Below are 21,819 nucleotides of genomic sequence, written 5' to 3'. Positions count from 1 at the left end.
AGAATTATTTTTAAAAACGGAGGGGATATAGGAGAAGAAGGATGGTTCGTGTGTTTTCTTCCTACACCTCACGGTAAGATATTTTGTTGCTCTGATTGGTTAGGTCTATCCAATTGAGTGCAGAGGCATTCCCCCCCTGTATCGGTTGAAACACGCCCCATAATTACATCCAAATGGAGCAGTATCAGACTCATATTCTGACTAGAATTGAGTATGACTACGTCAGGCTAGAATATTCGGTTTTCCTTAACTGAATTTGTAATTATTTATTGGCCGTTATAATTGCCGATACCTAGTATGTGCGTGCCTTCTGTGTGTGTGCGTGTATATGTGTGTGTGCCTGCCTGTGTGTGTGCATGTGCATGTGCGTGCGTACGTGTGCATGGGCGGATTATGAACTTTCGGGCCCCTGGGCCCAGATGTATTAAGGGCCCCCCACTAATTGTCGTATATGTGGGAGGGGGGGTTTGGGGGTCCTACCCCAGAAAATGTTTAATTTGTTTGATGTGATTTCCTGTATTCTGGTGCATTTTGGGGATGGCCAATACTAAATTCAATCAGATTCATAGCCTACATCAAGATTTGTTGATATTGAGGCAATGATTCCATGCAAAGGCTTGGGCTTCAGGGCCCCCTGACCCCTTGGGCCCCTGGGCCTGGGCCTGGTAGGCCCGTGCAGTAATCCATCCCTGTACGTGTGTGTGTGTGTGTGTGCTTGTGTGTATTTATGTGTGTCTGTGCATGTGGATGTGTGTGTGAGTGTGTGTGTGCATGCGTGTGTGTATGTGTGCATGTGTGTGTGCGTGCATGTGTGTGTGTGTGTGTGTATTTATGTGTGTGTGTGTGTGTGTGTGTTTGCGAGAAAGAGTGTGTCTGAGACAGTATCATCAGACTTTCTAATGAGGAGACACAACTTTCATTAGTTCTCAGTTATAATCATCAAAATTAAAAAATAAATAAACACTTGAAATATATCAGTCTGTGTGGAATGAATGTATACATTTTACAAGTTTCACTTTTTGAATGGAATTACTGAAATAAATCAACTTTTTCATGATATTCTAACTATATGACCAGCACCTGTAGAACCTTTGAGAATTTGAACACTTTGAAAAGTCAGGTGGTCAGATCTTCACATCAGACGGTGACGCGACACAATTAGCCCACTAGGTGTCAGGATTTACCTTCAACATCATTCAGAAGCTGGTCATGTGGCAAGTGGCAACAAAAGTTTCCTCGCGCTGGCTTGTGCACACACTAAATAATGATGGCAGATGATCTGGATGAACTGCTCGACGAAGTGGAAGCAAAGTTTTGCCACGACATCTCATTACCAGGTCAATCCATTCAAGTGGACCAGGCATCCGAAGAACAGCAAGACTTGCCTTGGTAACCTTGCTTTACAATTAACGTTAACGTTACCTACGCACGCTAGTCATCTTGGGAAATTACCATCGAAAACAAGCTGGCGTTGGCAAGCAAGGCGGTTGCTATGTACAGTGTAACGTTAACGTTGAACACTAAACTACAATACGTGGCCTATCATAAAGTAGCCCAACGCAAGACTGGACACAAAGGCTAACTTGAAAATAAAACGTCACCGATTTTTTTTTCTATGCTGCAACAAACTTGGCTAACGTGAACGTTACTAACATTATATCAGGACCAGACCAGGACCTGTCAGAGGCTAAGCTAAGCTAGTGTAACACAAAACTAGCTAGCCTCAATAAATGGCTTAGGCTGCTTCAAATGACTGAGTCTGGATAGTAACGTGTAAGCTAGCAGGCAAGGTATTTTGCATGGAAGAATTAACGTTTGGTTAACGTCAACGCTTTGGTTTCAGATTGACTGGTGTGGGTTCTTGTTCTGTTCTTGTTCCCCAGACAAGAAATCCTTAGTAGTGCTAGCTAACGTTTAACTTACGTTGGTTGTTATTTCTTCAGTGGACAAAGTGCGATTTACGTGTTTAATGTTAACATTTCTTATTTTGAAGCAAAATCAAGCAGGACGTAACCAGAAGAGTTGAAAACGACGACGACATTGACACGCTGCTTGATGAGTTACTTGACGACAACAATGAAGATGATGTCAAAAACAGATCAGCCAATTCTAAAGTAGGCTAATGTTGATACGTTAACGTTATTAACGTTACCTTCATTGTCATGAACGTGATGCTGTTTTCTGTGATCAAAGGTCACACTTTGAGGATGAAGCATTGTAATATCACTTTGAAACTTAATGCTTTTTGCGGTGGCTATAAAAGCGTCCTTGTTTCTCAGGTTGGAAAAGCAGTCAGAAGTGGACCCAAGGACCAAGTGACACAGAAAAGAAAGTAGGTTATGCCACTGATGAACATGTAGCATGAGCCTTCCACGTGTGGTGTCTGATCACAGTTCATGTGTTTCACAGATGCTGTCCAGTATTTGTGGGTGGCAGTACCATACCATCAGGTGTAGGAACAAGTAACTCACAAAGGTAGGTCTGTGAAAGATATCTGGCTCTTGCCACTCCCCTCCCACTCAGTGCAGCAAAGGTTTTCTTTCAGTTTTTCAGTGTGTTCCTACCTAGAACACTGTAATGCATAATGTATCTCCTGGATGGCTGGTGGTGGGAAAAGACATGTGTGTTTATCTGTCCTTCACATGACATGACCAAAATGAATTTGAAGATGATACCAAACTTAGTTGTTTGATGAAAGCACCTCAGTAAGTGACATAATTGTTGCATAGTATTCTAAAATTACCATTGCCCAGTAAGTTATGATGAATACCACCATGTCTGACTGCATTTAGCTTTAGGATCCATGTTGTCCTCCTTTCTTGCCTTCTGTACCGTAGGGTATGTGACCAGCTCAGGTGCATCTCCTGTGATTTTCGAATTGCTTCATTTGATGATCATGAGTGGGACTCCACATGTGATTACCTCTTCTTTAGGTAAGATGTACCATGTTGTCCTACACAACCACCGTGATGATATCAGCTTTTTTCTTTTATCTTACCACAGGAAAGCAATATTGATTTTTATCCATTGTTTTGATTTCAACAAGTCAGAAAGTGACAGCGCACGGCAAGAAAGAAAGTGCATCCAAATTCACCCATTGAACTACTCGCGAAGTAGCCTACTCATCATACAGACATCACAAGTATCACATCACATGAAAGAGCTTTTTCTCAGCTTTTAAACAATGTTATCCGCTAATTGCTGTGGTGAACGGTTCGCGAGACAAGTAAATATGATTAAATTGAATCATAAATTCTAGGTTCTGCGCCTATCTCCCTACCCATTCATCTCAGTGGAATACTTCACGAACCCTTCAACACATGACAAACCATATATCAAAAAAACAGCAGACCTTACCGAACACAAAGGTGTAAAGCAGTCCCCTGTACAGTTAGCCGTTCCAGAGTAATCCGGTTTTGAATTTGCAGCAAATTTCGACATGCATCCAAATTTGGGCTTTACATTTACAAATGTGTTTACATTTTTCTACATGATTTCATAACAGTCCAAATACAAAATAAATGCTACAAATATCGCCTAGATATCGGTAAATATTAAAATCAGAGGATATACAGCTGACTAAGAGTTTGTGAAAGTAGCCTTAATGATCAAAAATGCTAAGCATGCATCTAGGCAATTTAAGCTGAGCTGTGCTTAAATTGTTCAATACATGATTTCAAAACAGGCCAAATATAAAATAAATGTTAAATATAGCCTAGATATCTGTAAGATGATCAGATGATTTACAGTTCTATGTAATATGTCATGTTTCATGTTTTTGTAATGTTTCATACAGTGATGCAGGTCTACTGTTGTGAATAGGCTAAATACAACTTTGATCATTTTTATAGCCTACTACTGTATAGTTACCTTTGGCCTTGGTGCCCGGACATGTGGCCTTTGTGCCCCCCCCACCAAATATGCCCAACTGAAGGCCAAGTGGCCTTGCCCCTAAAATGGTGAAATTCCAAGCCTGGTTGTGAGGCATTGAATGCTTGGTGTAGAATATCAGATTGCAGGGGTTTTTTTTATTATTGTTATTATTAGGTAATAACAATTGCATTGCACATGCAGACATCCTTTCCACTCAGCAAAAGGAAAGTTAGATAAGTGATCAGATGGCTGTGCATGAATATCTTTACCGAAATGAAACGTCTTTTGTGAAATTGTGCATCTCCTCCATTTGTGAAGCGTAACTTTTTGAATGTCCCAGACTCGACAAACTCAAGATTTCAATTCTATTTCTGGTGCCTTATCTTACCTTCTTTATAAACGTGCAATAGCACTTTCCACATGTCTGCATCTCTTCAGTGGCTCTATTTAGTCTAGCCTCAGACAAAATGAATCACTCACACTGTGTTGTGGGTTAGGACTGTAGTTGCAAGCCTGCTGCTTGCACTCCTGCACAAAGAAGCAAAGCATCCTATCTGTGTCATCAGTGAGTATCTCACATACGTAAAAAAGGTGATTTAAAGTAGTCCAGGCTAATTGTTCCACACCGACAACCTGTCAACCAGAGCAGGTCCGAAAAAAAAACACCTGAGAAAAACGAGGATGGTGAAACTGGTATGACTAAGTTCTAAAGTTCTGTACTTTTGAACGAAAAGACTGGACAGTTAGGAAGACAAATAACCCTGTTTGGAGGAACAATGCCATTGGTATTTTCCGTTGAATACTAATTTTATGGTACATCATTGTATGTATTGAGTTTTTGCATTTATTAAAGTATTTTGGACAGCCACAATGAGACCATGTCAGTTATTGTGTGTGTGTGCGTGCGCGTGCAATGAAGAGAGTTTAATTAGTTACTATTTTTTTAATCTCCAGGAATAATATGCCGGATTGCCACCGGCTGCGGGCCAAGCTGAGGAGACGTAGGGGAGCACGGGCATACGCGTGCCAATGCAGCTGGCATTCAGCCCTGGCGCTCACAGATCTCAGGGACCAACCCCAGCTCAAATGGGTCTGCGGCAAGCACGATACGTGACATTCAACCCCCAAAAGAAGGCTGCGTTTTGTGTGTAGCATCATTTCAACACGGGTCTGTGTATGTCTTTTTTTTTTTTTTTTTTTTTTCTCCTTTCTGTGCACTTTCAAGTTTTCATGTGTTGGCAACATCAGATGTGTGTTTTTTTCTGTTGTCTTCTACCTATGTAGCAACGAATTGTAGTGATTGGGCACAGGTCTTCTTTTTATCGTTGCGGCACACTTTGTGTTGTGTTCTTTTCTCATAGTTTCCATATATTTCTCAGTAAATGAAAGCCTTTCTTTCTTCAAGAAGAGGCGACCGATTCAGACCTCGGTCTAATAATAAAGTGTTATTAACACTGGCTTTGAAGGCCGCTCATTACGAGGAAAAATGGAAACGGTTTCTTTCACTGAGGAAGGTGCATGTAAAGGAATTACTTACTGCATTGTGCATTCACAGTATTATGATAAATACCATCTGTAGGGGATAGAGGGTACAATACATTTTTTATATATAACTCCTTGCAATGCAGCAACTCAGCAAGAGGATGTTAAATTGCTCAGTAATTCATCTTAATGGATTCCTGGACCAAATAAGTTGAGGTGCATCAGATACATGTATACAACCAAACTTATGTTTTATTCACTGAGAACTGTGACTGTGTGTGAGTGTAGATTTGTTTTGAGAACTTAAGTGTTACATTTATGTTTTTTCAAACCTGTAATCTAATTTCTTTCAAGGGGGGCAAAGATACAGAGCAAATTGGCCAGGTTTGTTTTTGTATATACTTATCATCTTTCATTGCATTAGTTGTGTATGAGTGAGTGAGAGAGAGTTTATGAGAAGTAAATAAAACAACAGATGTGTCCATATGGAGACCAAATAAATAACACTATCTACGGAACCCTGGCTGTGCTTGTCTGCCATTTTGTTGCAGCTGCTCCCGTAATCTTCAAATGTCCATAATAAGTTAAAGTGCCGGCGTCATGTGGCCACCTCGTCATAATCGCTGTCTGAAGACGACTGATCTGCTGGGTCTTCGTGTGTTGAACGGGAGCAGTCTGCCTTGTTTATTGCCGGTACGTTCACATAGGAATCCCCCGAAGATGTGCTACAAGAGTCATCTAGAGAGAGACCAAAAAGATAATGTAGGATTCTTAAACTTAGTTAATTTTAGGAAATTTTTTAATCTTAAGGCCCTGAAAGAGTATGCCATTTATGTGTCAATATGTATTTTCATACTTAGATTTAAAATTTGACAGTGAGAAAATTAATATCACAGTTCTTAGTTCTATGAGCCACAGCAGTGCCTGTCACTTCCCTGTCGCATAACATAACTGCATTCAGTGCCTTGTTATTATGACTGCAGTATGTAAAGGGATTAACTTAAAAGTACAAATGAAATGTCAACAGGATATACTGACCTTGATCACAGTAGCTTTCAGGGATATGGCCCCTGTTGTAGTGATTGGATCCACTATAGTTTTCATTTGTAGGTAAAGACGTTAGTTGTTCCGAGCTTGGCTGGCATTCTTGTGAAGAATAGCAAAACAAGCATTCTTATATTCTAAAATATCTTTAGGTTTTTCAGGGAAAGTGTTTTTTTTTTTTTTTTTTTTCAAACTAGAGACACATGGCACTTCCTATGGATCTCACCTGGATATGGAAGAGTCATCTCCCTGTGAAAGGCCATGTTTTGATAGTCCTCTTCAGAGGATGAGCCACTCGACCCCAAAGACTCAGCTGTGTGGCAAAGAAGAGAATCATCAGTGTTGCCAGACTCGAACTATGGGTCTTACCATTAAATTTAAAACATATACTCAAAACCGAATTTTTAATAATTTTAATGTGGGTAATGTTTAACTAAACAATGTGTACTAGTATGGCCAATTATTAGCAAAGTAATGCCCAAATTAATAATCAATTACAATTGAATTGCTGTCAAATAGGTTCCTTATTACAATTTTTCACATTCTTTATACTCACTGCTTGCTGCCCTCTGCAAGTTGTGTGGGTCATGGACAGATGGGTCGTTCTGTAAGTCATTCGGAGTCAAAATAGTCTCTATTTTTAACAGAAATGAGCCAATTAATTAGCAGTCAGTCAGACGTGTCAAATGAGAAACACATGTCAAGTAATCAAAATCGACAAAGGCCAACACGGGGGATTAAGATATATATATTTATATACAGTATATTGGTCTGGACTGAATTTAATGGATATCCAGAGTGAAAGGCCTGTTTAAAAAGATGTGACTGAGCTCAACAGTACGTGAAAAACTGACCTGACTTTAAAAGATTGTGGATTTCTATGCCTGTGTTTTCATAGTCCTCTCCGCTCTCCAAATCCGAGTCTGAAACATTGAAAGGAAAATCCCCTGTGGTTGTTGGTGTGGTTCACTGTGACTGTTTGAGAGTGTGAGTCTGTGTGTACTACACACACACCATTGACATTTATTTAGTCTAATCTCTCTAATACTATATGACAACACCAGCAGAATAACTGTTCTTTCAGAAGGGAAATAGGAATGAATGAATGAAAGGCTTACCGCCTCCTGGTTTATCATTCCCATTGATTATTTCCTTTGATACTGGGCCTGGGCTGTGTGGAGCCTTGGGAGCTAGAAGGGAAATAAATCACCTCAGCAATACTACTGGCCAAAAGCCAACCTCTCTTTCTTGCTAAATGCTTTGTATGTCATGAATGGAGACCTACCCTGAACGCTTGGCGTGGTAGCAATAGGCTTTATGTAGTAATTCATTTCATCTGAGTCACAGGAGCTGGTGGAGGAGCTGTCGTCTGCTGATGGTGGCCGGTGTGCAACAGAAAATTTTGGAGTTGAGGGGTACACTACAGAATGAGAAGTCGTATGTAGAGCTTGAAGCTTGTAGTGCGTTCAAATTTTGCACGCTTAATTAAAAGTTAAAGAAAATAGTCTACCAACGTTCAGCTCTGTCAAATTTAATGCCACTAATCTCACTTTGAAAGTATACTGGTCATGTGTATCAAAAAATAAAACATTTGGGATAGTTAGTGAAGCCTATTCTGGCTCTTTCTGGCAGAGGAAGCAAGGACAGACCTTCATTTGGACCGTATTCTGTTGTGACTCTGAGCAGGTTGACATCAGGCTCTTCCTGCTCACTCCATTCCCTTATAATGTTTGAGGTGGAACCATTGTATGTTTGATGGATCACACGTGCTATCAGGTGGAAAGAATGTTCCTTTCAGTACTTCAGAACCCACTACTACATCTAACATCAAAACAGAACGTATGCTGCAAGGTGTTCTTCATTAGAACTATTTACGGAAACAGTGTGATGCAATTGTGAGCAGATTTTCCTTCATAGATGTCCTCATGATGCTATCATCACTTTTCACAAGACTTCAACTGAGTTTCGACTAATGGCTGTGTCTAAAACAAAAGAGGCCGTAAAACGACATCTCACCAGTTCTCCTCTTCTGCCGCCCACAGAGTATGACATTGGAGGCCAGCACCAAGATCAGAGCCACCGACAGCACGATGCAGCCTGCTACTGCAGCTTGCAGTCCGGGTGTGGCCGGGGCCGCCTCCATGGAGGCCGAGGTGGCTGCACCTATGAGACGGGAAAGGAAACGGCTTGCATTTGCAACATGCTGCAGACAAGTGCTGTCGTCATAGCACTTTCCCAGGCTGTGTTTTGCGTTGTGTGGTGTGGGCATTGCAGGACTGCAGTTTAGTTTCTGTACTAGTAGTCTCTGTCAGAAGTGTGAATGAAAGGGATGTAAACATAGAACTGAATTAATGAAGCCATACTTCAAAAGGACCGGAGAGCATGTAGGGCAGATTGGCATATACGTATGATGAGTATAAGAATGCTGATCAGAAGTAAGGGTAGGGCAGAGTGTAAGTATGGTTAATGATTGTATACTACATATGATATACATAACAAGTGGGATAAACGGTACCTGTGGTCCAATTGGGTGGAGACCGCGTGGTTGGCTGTTCAATAGAGAGGGGAGGGAGGCCTCCTATGTGACAAAAAGCAAAGGATTTGTGGTTCATGTGGCCCTCTCAGATGTTGTTATGATTGCTTTTTCATTTTCCATTCAGTTTAGTTTACATTTTGTATTCATATTTGTCCATTATATGTTGCTGTTGTCAGAACTCTTTACACATAAATCTATGTTCATCTTAGTGCTTAACAAATAGCTCTGTGCTATCAGTGCAGTGTTTCCAAGATAACTGAATTCCATTTGTGGTGGTTGGTTTGCAGAATTAACTTGAATGCAACAGTTTTTTAACAAATTAGCACAACGTGGTTATGATGCTAACCAGATTTAAGCACAATTTAGTACAACCTGGAAAATCATTGTGTGGTGGGCAATGTTGATATTGTGATGGGCCGCCACAAATAAGTCAATGTATGGGAAACACTGCAGTGGTTTACACTTAAGCACGTCCAAAGTGCTATTTATGAGAAACAAGCCCAGATCAAATATGGCTTTGAACCATAAGCCCTTTGGAAGAGACCATCTGTTTGCTGACTTTAGAGTATTTGAATAATGAGAGTGTGGGAACCTAACTCTGAATATCAAATGCCTCAGGCTACAGACTCGCTTCAGACAGCTGGAAATGGCTGCATTCAATATTTATATCCATTCATTTCACAACAGCCTGCACTCAGCCACATTAAGGAGGACATGAGAAAAGAGGTCAGTGAACTGAGGCCAGGATGAACTAAATGCCAAACTCTGGTTGTGTGCTAATGACGCTCTGTAAGGCATATTGGCCATCTCATGCAGTATCACACTATAGGCCCTCAGCATTACTGTACCTGTGCAGACTACCCCAGTGTCCCGGAGGACCTACCTGTGCACACCACCCCAGCGTCCTCTTTGTGGCCGCAGTCGTGAGCATGTCCAGTCCTCCGGGTCTTGCACTGCCACAGGTGCTTTTCCGTCCCCGTGCAGTTCAGTTCGTCCAGGTGAATGGGCCCGGAACCGGACGGGAAAGGCTGCCTCTCCTCTCCGGTGACCTTATGGGCCAACCCACAGCCTAGCTGGGCGCACACCACATGTCCAGCCGCTAAGTTCCAACCGTCGTCGCAGACCGAGCCCCACGTTCTGTTGCTGTACACCTCCACGCGGCCCTGGCAGGGGTTGGTGCCGTTGGCCAGTCGGATAGCTTGGTGAGCTGAGGGATACATGAGTTCGTAACAAGAACATAAAGAACAACCAGTGTCATCTTTGTGCTGTGGAGAAGCGTATACTCACTACAGTGTATCTCAGTGATGTTAAAACAGATGCCATTGGTGTTCTCGTTGCAGTGGAGACGCTTGGGCTCTTTAAAGACGCACTCAGTGGCACAGGTGCTGTTGAGTACTACTGTGGTTGCGTTTTGTCTGACCTCATGCACTTCCCCACAGCCCAGGTGTCTGCATATGTGTTGGGCTACAGTGCTGCGATTGGTTAGACTGAGTTCAGCTGGGATCCATCCATGGGTGTGAGTGTGAGTCATTACCACCCCGGCGCAGATGCCAGACAGATTGAAATGGTCAGGTTCACCTGAACATGGAAACAAGTTTGTTAGAGTAGCATTTGACACAGAAAGTTGCACAATGCAGAGCTGTTAATAAGGTGAAATATAGACCTAGTGGAAAAGTGCATCTTTGTGCAGTAGTGATGTTTTATGTTCAGGTGTACACATAGTGAGTGCCCCTCTGCGGTGAGCCAATATTTCTGTGTGTACGCAAAAACACGGCAGTGCGAAGCAGCACCAGCAGCACGGCAGAGCACAAGAGCCACATCCCGTGACTCACTTCCTGTGGAAATGTCAAGTTGTGGCAGTGTTGAAGGAGGACACCGAGGAAAGCAAAAAAGAAAACTTTTTTTAGATTCTCCGCCACCAATTGTTTTTTTTTTTGTGGTGTGGTTGTGCTGAGGTAGGGGGGATGTTCTCAGATTTGTAGTAGAGCAAAACATTAGGTTTGTTGTAGAAACTGCACACAGAAACTCAATAGCTTTTAGTCCTTGAGAAGAGAATACATTTGGCATTTTGGATACAGGACTGTGGAGGATGAATCAGCGTTCACGATTTCCACAGTTGCACAAGTAATGATTTCATTTCCAAATTGATTTATTTCTGAGTTTGCAAAGTATCTTAACTGTATTTGTGCATGTTTCTTTTTTTAAATATTTTTGGGAGCTTTTATGCCTTTAATCTGAGAGGACAGTAAAGAGAGTTACAGGAAGCAAGTAGGAGAGAGAGATGGGGTGGGGTCGGGAAATTACCTGAGATCAGACTTGAACCCGGTCCCCGTGGGGCATGTGGACCCAAATGTGGTATGGCCCTGTAGCCAGTTGCACCACAGGGTGTGTGTGTGTGTGTGTGTGTGTGTGTGTGTGTGTGTGTGTGTGTGTGTGTGTGTGTGTGTGTGTGTGTGTGTGTGTGTGTGTGTGTGTGTGTGTGTGTGTGTGTGTGTGTGTGTGTGTGTGTGTGTGTGTGTGTGTGTGTGTGTGTGTGTGTGTGTGTGTGTGTGTGTGTGTGTCCGATTGTGTTTCTTTGTGTTCATTGCATAGGATGTACACCTTATATGTCTCTAAAGCGTGAGCGTAAAGCGTAAAAAGTGAAGGTATGAGAGTGTGTTACAATTAGAATTATTTAGAGTAAAGTACTTGTACCCCAATTGACAACCACTTAAATACCATAACATCTAATCCATTTCACCCTGTGTGTATTTGTGTGTGTGTGTGTGTGCGCGTGTCAGTGTTGTCATTGTAGTTTGATCATCGTAGCCATCAGTATATTCAACGGTTGATGGTTAGTAGCCCTCCAAAGAATAGCTAGACACGGCTTTAGCAGTTTTCTCTGCCCATAAAGGTAAAACAATAACATATCCACTCAGGTAATATGAATATGGACATATGATTGGATGATTCAAAAAAGAATCTGTGTGTATGTGCATAATTCACAGAATCTAACTGAAGTATATAGAGAGAGTGTGTGTGGGTTGTAAATCCATGCAAATTCAACGACTTTTTGCAATTTTTGAACAACAAATCCTTCAGGAGTAATAAAATCCTCATGATATTGAAAAATACCCGCAAAATCAAAAGCAATGCCAAAAAAGTAGTTACTTCTGCCAACAACACTCACAACAACCCCAGACGCCATATCTCAATGAGATAGATTTCACAGACGGCCTAAGATAAGCTTTTTGTCAATAACAACATATTTATGTCCCAATATTGTTTCAGAATTGAAGTCGCGCTGTACTTGCAATGTTAATCAGAAACAAAAACCATCCATCAGTTTATAACCGCTATCAGCAATCAGGGACTTACTTGGCTTCGGAATGTCAGTATTATTCCACTGGAAGACTGGATAACTTGTGGTTGGAAGGGCTGAGTAAGAAAAGAAGAGATTGTGTTAGCAGTGACTCGGGAGGACATCTTGAAATGTAGTTTTTCGATTGTGTGCGGACCATTGTAGCCTATATATGACCTTTGTGAGATGCATTTATTATTCAACCCTTTTCAGCACAGGAACACATAGGTCTAATAAAGGTGCATACATCTTAAAATGTTTGCCCTTGATGCATCTGACTGAAAAGGAGTGTTGGGCAAGGGGTGCTATGGCCTCATGGGTCAAACAGGCCATCACTGAATACAGATGGGATTGAGAGAGCTTAGCTTTTTTGTTATGGGCAAAATGGGGGAATCCTCATGTGCTTGGCTCCAAAGACAATGACCGTATTTGCTTTAAAAAGAGACATTACAGAAATTGGTCTAATTTTTTTTTCTTGAAACTATAGCGAACTAGTTAGATAACAGACAGAAACTTACCATATACCAAAAATAGCACCAATAACACTGCTAAAAGGACGCGGACTTGCTAAATTATGTCTTTCATGGATACAATTCATCAAAAACATCATGCTGTAAAAGTTGCTGTTACGTTTTTGCAGATTGTCCAACCCGGAACACGAAACATGTTTAAACGTATTAACATGTGGCATAACTGTATGACCTCCAAATTAAACTATTTTACCATACTGTTAAAAACATTCCTTTTTTAAAATCCTGTATTATATTTCAACCCTGTTAATGTAATTCATATGACTATAAGATAATAAATGGATATATCTAAAAATAACAACAATTTCAACATTTTAGAGTTTTTGTTGAGTGTTGAACAAGAATGTACTCATTATTTATTTTAATTTTATTTTTTCATTTTAATTATTGTTCTGTTCTTTAAGTATTGTATAACCTGACAATAATCTGAGTGACCGTTTACAACATCTTTTATCTTAAAGTAATGTTTTTAAACTCATTTTGGTGGCACATGGCAACAATAAAATGGACATTGCCAATGCACGTCTGGGATGCTTGGTAATACATAATGTACTGTAAGACTGTTGTTATAGGTAGGAGAATGACCCTTTTTGTCAGTTTTAGACAAATTGGTTACCCCCTTGGCGCAAAACCAGTACCTGGTGCGTTGAAAATTGATGAAAAGGGAATTCCTCTGTTGTGTTACTTTAACAGAGATGATAGGAATAGGTGTAATTCTCAAGTATAAAATTTATTAGGACGCTGATGCTTCCTGGACAGGCCATAAGCTCATAACTGAGTAAAATGTGGAGAGGATAGATCAACAGATAAATTACTTAAAAATGGATCATTTGATTTCAGACAAACAAAATATAGGCAAGCCTAACATAGGCCTGAATATATCCACAAATTATTTTGTGTGGCTACACTCTTGAATCAAATGTGTTGAAAACAACACAACTCTCTGTGTCCATATAGGGACAACACAGTTTGTGTGGTTTCCTTTTTCATTTGTTACACAATATGTGTTGAAAATAACACAACTTGTGTTGTTGTTTAACACATTTCTCTGTCCAGATAGAGACAACACGTTCATTTTAAGAGTGTATTTGTCACTTTTATTGAGTTTATCACAAAGTTAAACACTCCTATTCTTGTTTTGAACACACACAAAAACACAATAAATGATTATTACAGTAAAATGTAATAGTGATTTTCTAGGAGGCAGTAAGGCAAGTGTATCATCACACCAAATGGTCATTACTAAGCAAGTGCTTAAAAAAGTGTTTGATTACATGACTGAAAAACATTAGTTTGGCATTTAAAAATAGAGCATTGATATTTTATGTCCATAATGCGCTATTGTATCTTACACTCTGACATGACAAGAGTATTGTGTAAGATGGCTTAGTTTAACTCTGAATCTAACTGTAAATATAGATGGTCAAGTGTTAAGTATTTTATTTATGCTGTGACTGTAATCCTGGTGGTTTGATGTTTAGGTGCGGTGGGGTCAGATAGTAATGTAAGGTTTAACATTTAGTTGCAAGGTATTGGTAAGATAAAACGTTGATGAAAATAAGTTGAAAACTCTTTTGTGAAGTACGGAATGGATTTAAAGGTCCTGTACATATACGAAATATGTTAATCCATTAATCCATGGTCGTCCTTGCTATGCAACACACTAACAAAGCTGTCTGACCAAAGTTCACTCATGAGAATCTTAGAAAATGCTGTTACCTTGAAAGGCGCCCAAAACTTGTAGTAGAACGACAGCTGTCAGCAGTTCCATTTCTTTCAGCCTCTCCCCACTTCATAAAAATGGCCTCTCTGATCTTTTTTACTTGTCAGTTCTGTGATACCAACCTTATCTGTCATCGCATGGTGAGCAAATGTGTGACCCTGCACTCTCTCTTACACACACACACACACATTCTCTCTGCATCTGCACCTCTGCATGGTGTGGTTTTCATTCCGGGGCTTTCACACATATTCGTATCAAACACACAATCACTCAAACGTATCCTCTGAAAGGGTCAAAACATTCATTAAAACATTCATGTTTTAAAATAGTGATGGGTAGTATAGTTAAACAACATTATGCTGGAATTTGCCATTTTTTTGAATTATTGAATTGATTGAATTATTAGGCAGTTTGTTTTTGCCTTCATCTTCAAATAATTTTTGATAATGATATTTTTGATTACTTTCTAATTATAATCATGACAGCAGACAAACACAAATGCTGTTCTCACAAGCCACCCAGGCAATGCACCGTCTCTGTTGTGGTCCGTTGTCAGAATTGTAAATATTGTGAAAATATAAGAAAACTTTTTCACACCCTGATGATGCCACCTGTATCACCAAAGCAGCATTTACTGCCATATAGTCATGTGTTCATGTGTTGTTGGTGCTTACAAAAGTTTTGTGCAGATTTTGGTATTATCTTGCTAGTATAGACCAAAAGATGTTGCTGCTGCTTTAAGCATTACAGGTATGGATGAACCTAAGTCCTTGAATTAAACCCAGTTGTGTGTGAGTATTTGTAATTGTGTGTGTGTGTTTGTGTGTGTGTGAGAGAGAGAATAATCTCCATGATGTCCAGTATCAACTAATTGTCCTTTTCCCGCTGGCCATTGGGGAGTCAGGCCAAAAACCAACTGGCATGTTACATGACCGATATAGTCCTAGTATATAGTAATGACCGAGCGAGTATAGTCCTGCCATTTACTTTGCTATCCTAATTAAATGTCAGAATCTACATTACTTTTTTACGAGAACAAAAAAAGTATCTCAGCCTTTTTAAGCTTCCAGAAACATAGGACAGTTGTTATCGCATGCTAACAGGCAGTTCTGTTGCTTGCACTTATTTCCTGACATTTCATGAGAGGGCGTTGCGGTGACTGATTCTTGTACCGATTAGAGCAAAAGAAGTGGCTCAGCCAACATTCACAGCTTTAACAGTGGAGGGCACTGTTGTTCTTTCTGCCTTAAACTTTCAACCTTCGCTAGAGTTCTGTTGATAATAAGACCATGTCAGTATACTAAAGTATAGGCTGTAACTCTGCGGTAGAAATTGTGTTTGAGGTGTTCACTAAAGTGCCAGGATATATTGATTATAAACAGGATAGCTGTGAACATGCCACTCTGTGATGGTGGTGACGATTATGTAACACTTCGATGGAATGACGTCAGACAAATCCAACTGAGGTGTGTGTAGGCTGCCACAGAAAGACACACTGTTTGTAAATATGTGTGTGTGCGGCCCCTGGATCCTCACTGCCTGTGACAATCCATCTTGGAAGACTTGAATGGTTCACTGCATGACCACAGAGGTATAAATTGGCAAAAGGATCAGCTGTGTCTACTCACATTACAGATGACAGTGGGAGGTTTTGCTGTCTCAAAAAATCCAATTACAATTTGCATTAATGGGCAATGGTGTGATGATCATCTGCAAGAAGTTATTCAACCCTCCCTCAGTTAGACCTCTCCATAATCTGATCTAACCAAAACCATGAATACTGGACCCAGCTAAATAAAAAAAGTTATTCAACCATCCCTCAGCTAGACCTCTCCATAACCTGATCTAAGCATCCCTCAGCTGGACCTCTCCATAACCTGATCTAACTAAAACCAGGAATGTTGGACCCATCGAAATAAAAATGGACTTGTTTTCTCCAGTCTTCTAAATTACATCAAATACATCCATGTCAGCATAAATGATTTGCTACATTCCTTTTCAAATCAGTTTTCTATCTATCTATCTATCTATCTATCTATCTATCTGTCTCTCTGTATTCCTTTGTGAATATCTTGCTTCTCACAGGATGTTCTCTCACTGATGTTAGGTTACGTTGAGGGGTGTATTCCAATTTGCACATCTCAGTACCATTCACAAAACATGATGTCCCTTTTTGATCATTGATTTTACATTGGAAGGTTAAAAGCCATAAAGATTTGCTCAGATTCCAACTACTTCACAACGCAAACAGGTCTTTGGCCATTATTTGTGTAAGAATGTTTTGAAGGTTAATGAATGCTGTCTGAATACTGTAATTACAGTTTTTCTTTGGTGCTTTTGGTCGCTTTGGTGCATTTCTCGAATCATAAGGAACATTTGCACAACAGTTAGTACATTTCTCAAATCAATTAGTGGATAACCTGCAAAAACGCATATCTTGCTCAAAGTCCTTAGTTTATGCCTCAAAAAGCAAATATTTATGCCAACGAAATGGTCAGTGCAATCAAAATGATGCCAAAATGACATAAATGAAGTCATGATGCCTTCATTTATGTCAAGATAGTCAAACTGTTTTGTCTTGTTGTCAATATAGTTTACTCTGTTAAGTATTTTCTCATGAACAACGCCTCAAGGCAGCACTATTTTCTCAAAACTACAAAGTTACACATTATTGTGTGTGGAGGGGGGTTGATTGAAAAACAGTGGATATGTTCTAAAGTTTTTTCTGTTGACAGACATTGACTGTAAAGAAAACCAAGGCTTTTACAGCATTGTGCAAATGAAAAATGACCAATAAACCGTAAAACAGCCCTGCTATAGTCTGGCTTTCACCAGACCAGCTCTTTTAAGATTGAACATTAGTCTGGGGAGTCCGCTATGTATTTTCTACTGCACAAGAGGCGTGATCAACGGGCATAGTTCAGATGACTTTGTAATTGGATAGTCATTCACTGATGCACTTATTCTTACTGTACTCTAATGTTTTTTAAATTGTCCTACAATTGTTGAGAATTGCTCTAAAACTTAAACTGTTTACCATGTTGTTAGTCGCTTTGGCTAGAAAAGCGTCAGCCAAATGTAATGTAATGTAACTCCAGGGTCTCCCGCTATCGTCATCGTTTTAAACCTGCGCGCCAGGTGGATAAGCCAGTTTGTGATTGGCCCCCGCAAAAGTGTACGGAGGCAGGAGAAAGAGATGTACAGGTTTCCAGCCTGAGCTGCAGGGCAGAAAAGAAACCGCCGTCAGATCAGGCTAGGTTCACCCAGCCTACTCCTGCTATGCACCACATCTTTCTATACATCCTGACGTTGTCTGTCAGGTCACAGTACTGTATATGCTAAACAGACTATATGACAGCTAGTTCAACACATTTCTTAAATTTCCCCTTGGGGATCAATAAAGTATCTATCTATATCTATCTATCTCTATCTATCTACATTTAAATAATGACACAAGCTATGAAATAAGGCCAATTTGTTTTTGTTTTTTTGTTTGTTTGTTTGTTTGTTTTTGGGGGTAGGACTATTCAGCAGGGATAGTGCATAGTGCATTTTGACCAACATGACATTATCCATTGAAAATTCGAAAAACAGCAGAAATTTGTATAAAATCAGTTATACAGTATATACGAATGCATTGATATTTGTTCAAAATGAGGAGAAACTGCTTCAATGATGTGCACAAGTGATGATATGGAGTTTGAACAGAATTTGGAGTTTTGACAATTACCATTCTGATTTGAGAAAAATGCCAAAGCAACTGAGAAAAACTGTAAATGGGTGCTATTCAGACAAACATACAGTACACACACACAGATACACACAAAATCTGGATTCCTCCACAGTCCTATTCTGTTCCTTGAACAGAGAGCTGACAAACTGTCATTTGTGCTACTGCAACTCTCCAGGAAATAAGAATAACTTTCTCAGTTTATTTCCTTCATTTATGATCCCATGCATTCAAATGTGTATGTACAAACACAATCTTAACCATTCCACAATCATTTGAAATGTCAGTTGGCCAATGACAACAAATTCTTCAGTCATTCCTCTTCATTGCTGTGGCTGTTCTGCTCTGATCAGCAACATATCAACATACCAACCAATGTCACAAATCCTTCAGTCATTCCTCTTGGTTTCTGTGGCTGTTTATAATCCAATCAGCAACAAACATACCAAGCCAACACACATGCCCTTGATGCGGGCACCAACAACTACCACTCCAGAAACACAGCGGCAACATTTCACACGTTTCAGTCAATTCAGACAATATGTCCCCAAGTAGTCTGTGAAGACCTCAGCCATAGCCATTGACCTGCCTTTTCCGCAGCCTCAGATAACTGTTTCACAACTCCGTTCAGTGACCGTCCTCAAAAACAAAAATCCAATATTTGTTATAATGTTTTTCTCTACTGATCTTGGTGTGCTTGTCGGCCACATTCCCTTACCTCCGCTACAAGTTCTGCATACAAGTAACTGTATATCCTTAGTAAAGGGATTTTTGTTTCGTTTTGTTTTTTAAATAACTTGAAATAAATTAGTATTATACCCTGTGAGTGACTAAGCCTGTTAATTAGAAATACTGTGAGTGTTTGGACTGTCACTAAAGGAGGCTTAGCCTACTTCTTGTTTGTCAGATGTACACACTTTAAGAGCTGCTTGAGGGTGCGGCCAGAATCCTCCACCTCTACCGTGTCCTGTTTATTTACTGACCAACATTAGCATCAAACTATGACAAAATAATGAGTCTATAAATAGAGCATATGAATCACATTGACCACTATTTGAACTCTGTTTCTAGCATTACAAATTTAACACAAATCTTTTTTCTCCATTTAGAGTATAGCCTATTTGGCCCTTTTTATCAACAGAAAATTGTACCCACTTACCTTGTACTACTACCACTACTGATATTGTGTTGACCTTGACCTATATATAAAGTTACACTGGAGACAAGTTGTTGACAAGGTGTCAGTGTGACACATATTGTTTAGGCTATACTGTATAATATATATGTAGGCTTAGGGAAAACATATCGTTCAGGCTATACTGTATAATCTATATAAATAGGTAGGCTTAGGGAAAACGGCTGCCTGCCGAGTGTCCCAATCTATGGGATTAGAGGCAGCGCAAGTCCGTTAATTCTGTATATTGGGTACACAACTCCATATCCGTATTTACCTTGAAGGTCGTTATTATCCCCCAATTGCCACTCATATAATACTCATTTATAGCACTAAACTAAAGTTATCATCTTCTCTAGTCAGTTACAATTTTAATCAGGTTTACATTTAAGTCAACTAAATGATCAAGTATTTGAAATATTTTGTCCAATATAAAGTAAATAATCTGTGTGTGTGTGTACCGGTATGTGTGTTTTATGTGTGTGTGTGTGTGTGTGTGTGTGTGTTGAGTTTACTTACTTACACCCCTGACATAACTTTAAAGTTAAGGGTATATAATGGATCTCTCTCTCAGACAGAGAGAGAGACATGAGGTCTCCCCCCATCCTGTGAAGTCTGAGTGCAAGGTCTTTTCTCCGTCTTGAGGAACGAGACACATCTCTGGGAGGATGTGGTTTGGTGTTGGTGTGTCAGAGTTCCCGAGAACGAGGCTTCTTTTTCACAGACACCCAAGGGCAGGCACCAGCCCTGGTGTGCTTTCTGCTCCTGGATAAATCCACACAGAGAGAGTCAGAGAGGGTGGCTCACTGTCAATTCATTTTGCTCCCTCTTTATCTCTCTCTCTCAGCTTCTCACTGATATTCACCTGCTCCAGAGAAATCAAGGGGTTTCGCAATATCTGTAACAGGTATATAACTCTATTACTTAAGGCAGCACAGCAAGTAGGCTACTATAGCGGCACAGGCCAATACTCCATTCCTTCTATGTGCACACTGCAAAAACTGTTTATCTAAGTGTTATCTTATTACATCGTATTATATATTTTTAACTTATTACTTACTTAAGATCACAAATCTTAGTTGGTATGTTTTTAGTATAAAGAGATGTATCTAGTGCTTTCTCAGTAAGATAATTTTGACTTAATGTTATGGACAGTCTGTCTTATTCTAAGATGTCTTATCAAGTTTTAAAGCATCACTATGCAAGTTTGTACCTTAATATAACAGCTTTGAAGCTATTTTGATGATATGCATTGACCTAGCATAGCCATAGAGCATAGCTGGAATCGAGCATAGCCATAGAGCATAGCTGGTAGAGCTCACCTAGCATAGCCATAGAGCATAGCTGGCAGTGTTCACCTAGCATAGCCATAGAGCATAGCTGGCAGCGTTCACCTAGCATAGCTGGCAGCATTCACCTAACATAGCTATAGACCCCTTCGCAACGGCGGTGAAAACATTCGGGTGGGTGTGACGTCACTGGAGGCAGAAACAATCATTTGGATAGTGAGGCGGCTAAAATCAGACAGTAATCTAAAATCTTTGCTAAAATGTGTAACGATATAACACAGTATGTACATACACTCAGTGTACGTGATCGGGAGGATTATTTGAAAAAATCTAGTTTGTTTCTTACCGGGACTGCCTGAAATGTCTAATTTTGTTTACCACGCTCGGAGTTTAGTGCTGGGCCTTACACAGTAGTAGTAGGCCTAGCTAGTAGCCTAATCAAGGATCTTTGGTTTAGCTCTTCGAGTCACGGTAAAATATAATTTTTAGTACATAGCTAATTTAGATACACTTATGGTGTGGGGCGCTTATGTTTCTTTAGGAATCCGCCGTCTTGGTTTGTATAGAAATGAATATTAAGTGACATATACACGGCTTGGGTTATCGTGAGTCAAGCGAACAACTACGTTCTCACTGGAAACTGTAGCCTACTTATTTCAAATTTAACCGATGCCTTTTTCGGTTCTGGCACCCGACAGCACAGCAAGATGAGACCATGATAACCTTTAGCCTCCCAAATATGACTGTTGGTTTAGCTTCCCAGCTGAGGTGATGGTTTGTTTTGCCTCCAGTGAACGTAATGACGTAGGCTGAGAAGGTACCTATAGAGCATAGCTGGCAGCGTTCACCTAGCATAGCCATAGAGCATAGCTGGAGTTGAGCATAGCCATAGAGCATAGCTGGAACTGTTCACCTAGCATAGCCATAGAGCAGGGGTGGGCAAACTGTGGCCCGCGGGCCGCATCCGGCCCGCCAAGCACTTTCATCCGGCCCACACAGCATTTAAATTGGTTATCAGGCTGCTCAATATTTTTTTTCCTATGGTAGAGACGACGTTGGTTAGCTTTAATGCAAACTGCTTTTCACTCTCCTCAGAGA

At 40.2% G+C, this 21,819-nt stretch overlaps 2 protein-coding genes across 6 annotated transcripts; one reads left to right on the top strand and one right to left on the bottom strand.

Moving 5' to 3' along the window:
* The first annotated feature begins 1,176 nt into the window (after positions 1–1,176).
* cfap418 (cilia and flagella associated protein 418) lies at positions 1,177–5,709 on the top strand. Its single transcript, XM_048260536.1, has 6 exons — positions 1,177–1,389; positions 1,994–2,114; positions 2,280–2,332; positions 2,410–2,475; positions 2,838–2,933; positions 4,828–5,709. Exons 1-6 carry the CDS (start codon positions 1,265–1,267, stop codon positions 4,985–4,987), a joined length of 621 nt encoding a protein of 206 aa, XP_048116493.1. The 5' UTR covers positions 1,177–1,264; the 3' UTR covers positions 4,988–5,709.
* A 5-nt stretch (positions 5,710–5,714) lies between these two features.
* On the bottom strand, positions 5,715–20,038 carry LOC125305619 (T-cell differentiation antigen CD6). Of its 5 annotated transcripts, none has more exons than XM_048260485.1 (14): positions 19,952–20,038; positions 12,293–12,352; positions 10,223–10,513; positions 9,819–10,142; positions 8,915–8,977; positions 8,416–8,562; positions 8,049–8,168; positions 7,685–7,819; positions 7,518–7,589; positions 7,254–7,322; positions 6,956–7,033; positions 6,626–6,712; positions 6,394–6,501; positions 5,715–6,093 (listed from the first exon to the last, which is right to left on the bottom strand). In XM_048260485.1, the coding sequence occupies exons 3-14, from the start codon at positions 10,464–10,466 to the stop codon at positions 5,954–5,956; spliced, it is 1,587 nt and encodes a 528-aa protein (XP_048116442.1). In that variant the 5' UTR covers positions 10,467–10,513; positions 12,293–12,352; positions 19,952–20,038; the 3' UTR covers positions 5,715–5,953. The 5 variants fall into 5 exon arrangements, with proteins under 5 accessions (XP_048116442.1, XP_048116439.1, XP_048116441.1 ...); XM_048260482.1 differs by lacking the exon at positions 19,952–20,038 and adding an exon at positions 14,525–14,726; XM_048260484.1 differs by lacking the exon at positions 19,952–20,038 and adding an exon at positions 14,525–14,726 and having other exon boundaries at positions 7,685–7,768.
* Positions 20,039–21,819: the final 1,781 nt, after the last annotated feature.

This window comes from Alosa alosa, chromosome 13, assembly GCF_017589495.1.
Source record: "Alosa alosa isolate M-15738 ecotype Scorff River chromosome 13, AALO_Geno_1.1, whole genome shotgun sequence".
Taxonomy (NCBI): Eukaryota; Metazoa; Chordata; class Actinopteri; order Clupeiformes; family Clupeidae; genus Alosa; species Alosa alosa.
Note: the sequence above shows the minus strand (reverse complement) of the source record. Positions and strands in the feature narration are given on the sequence as shown.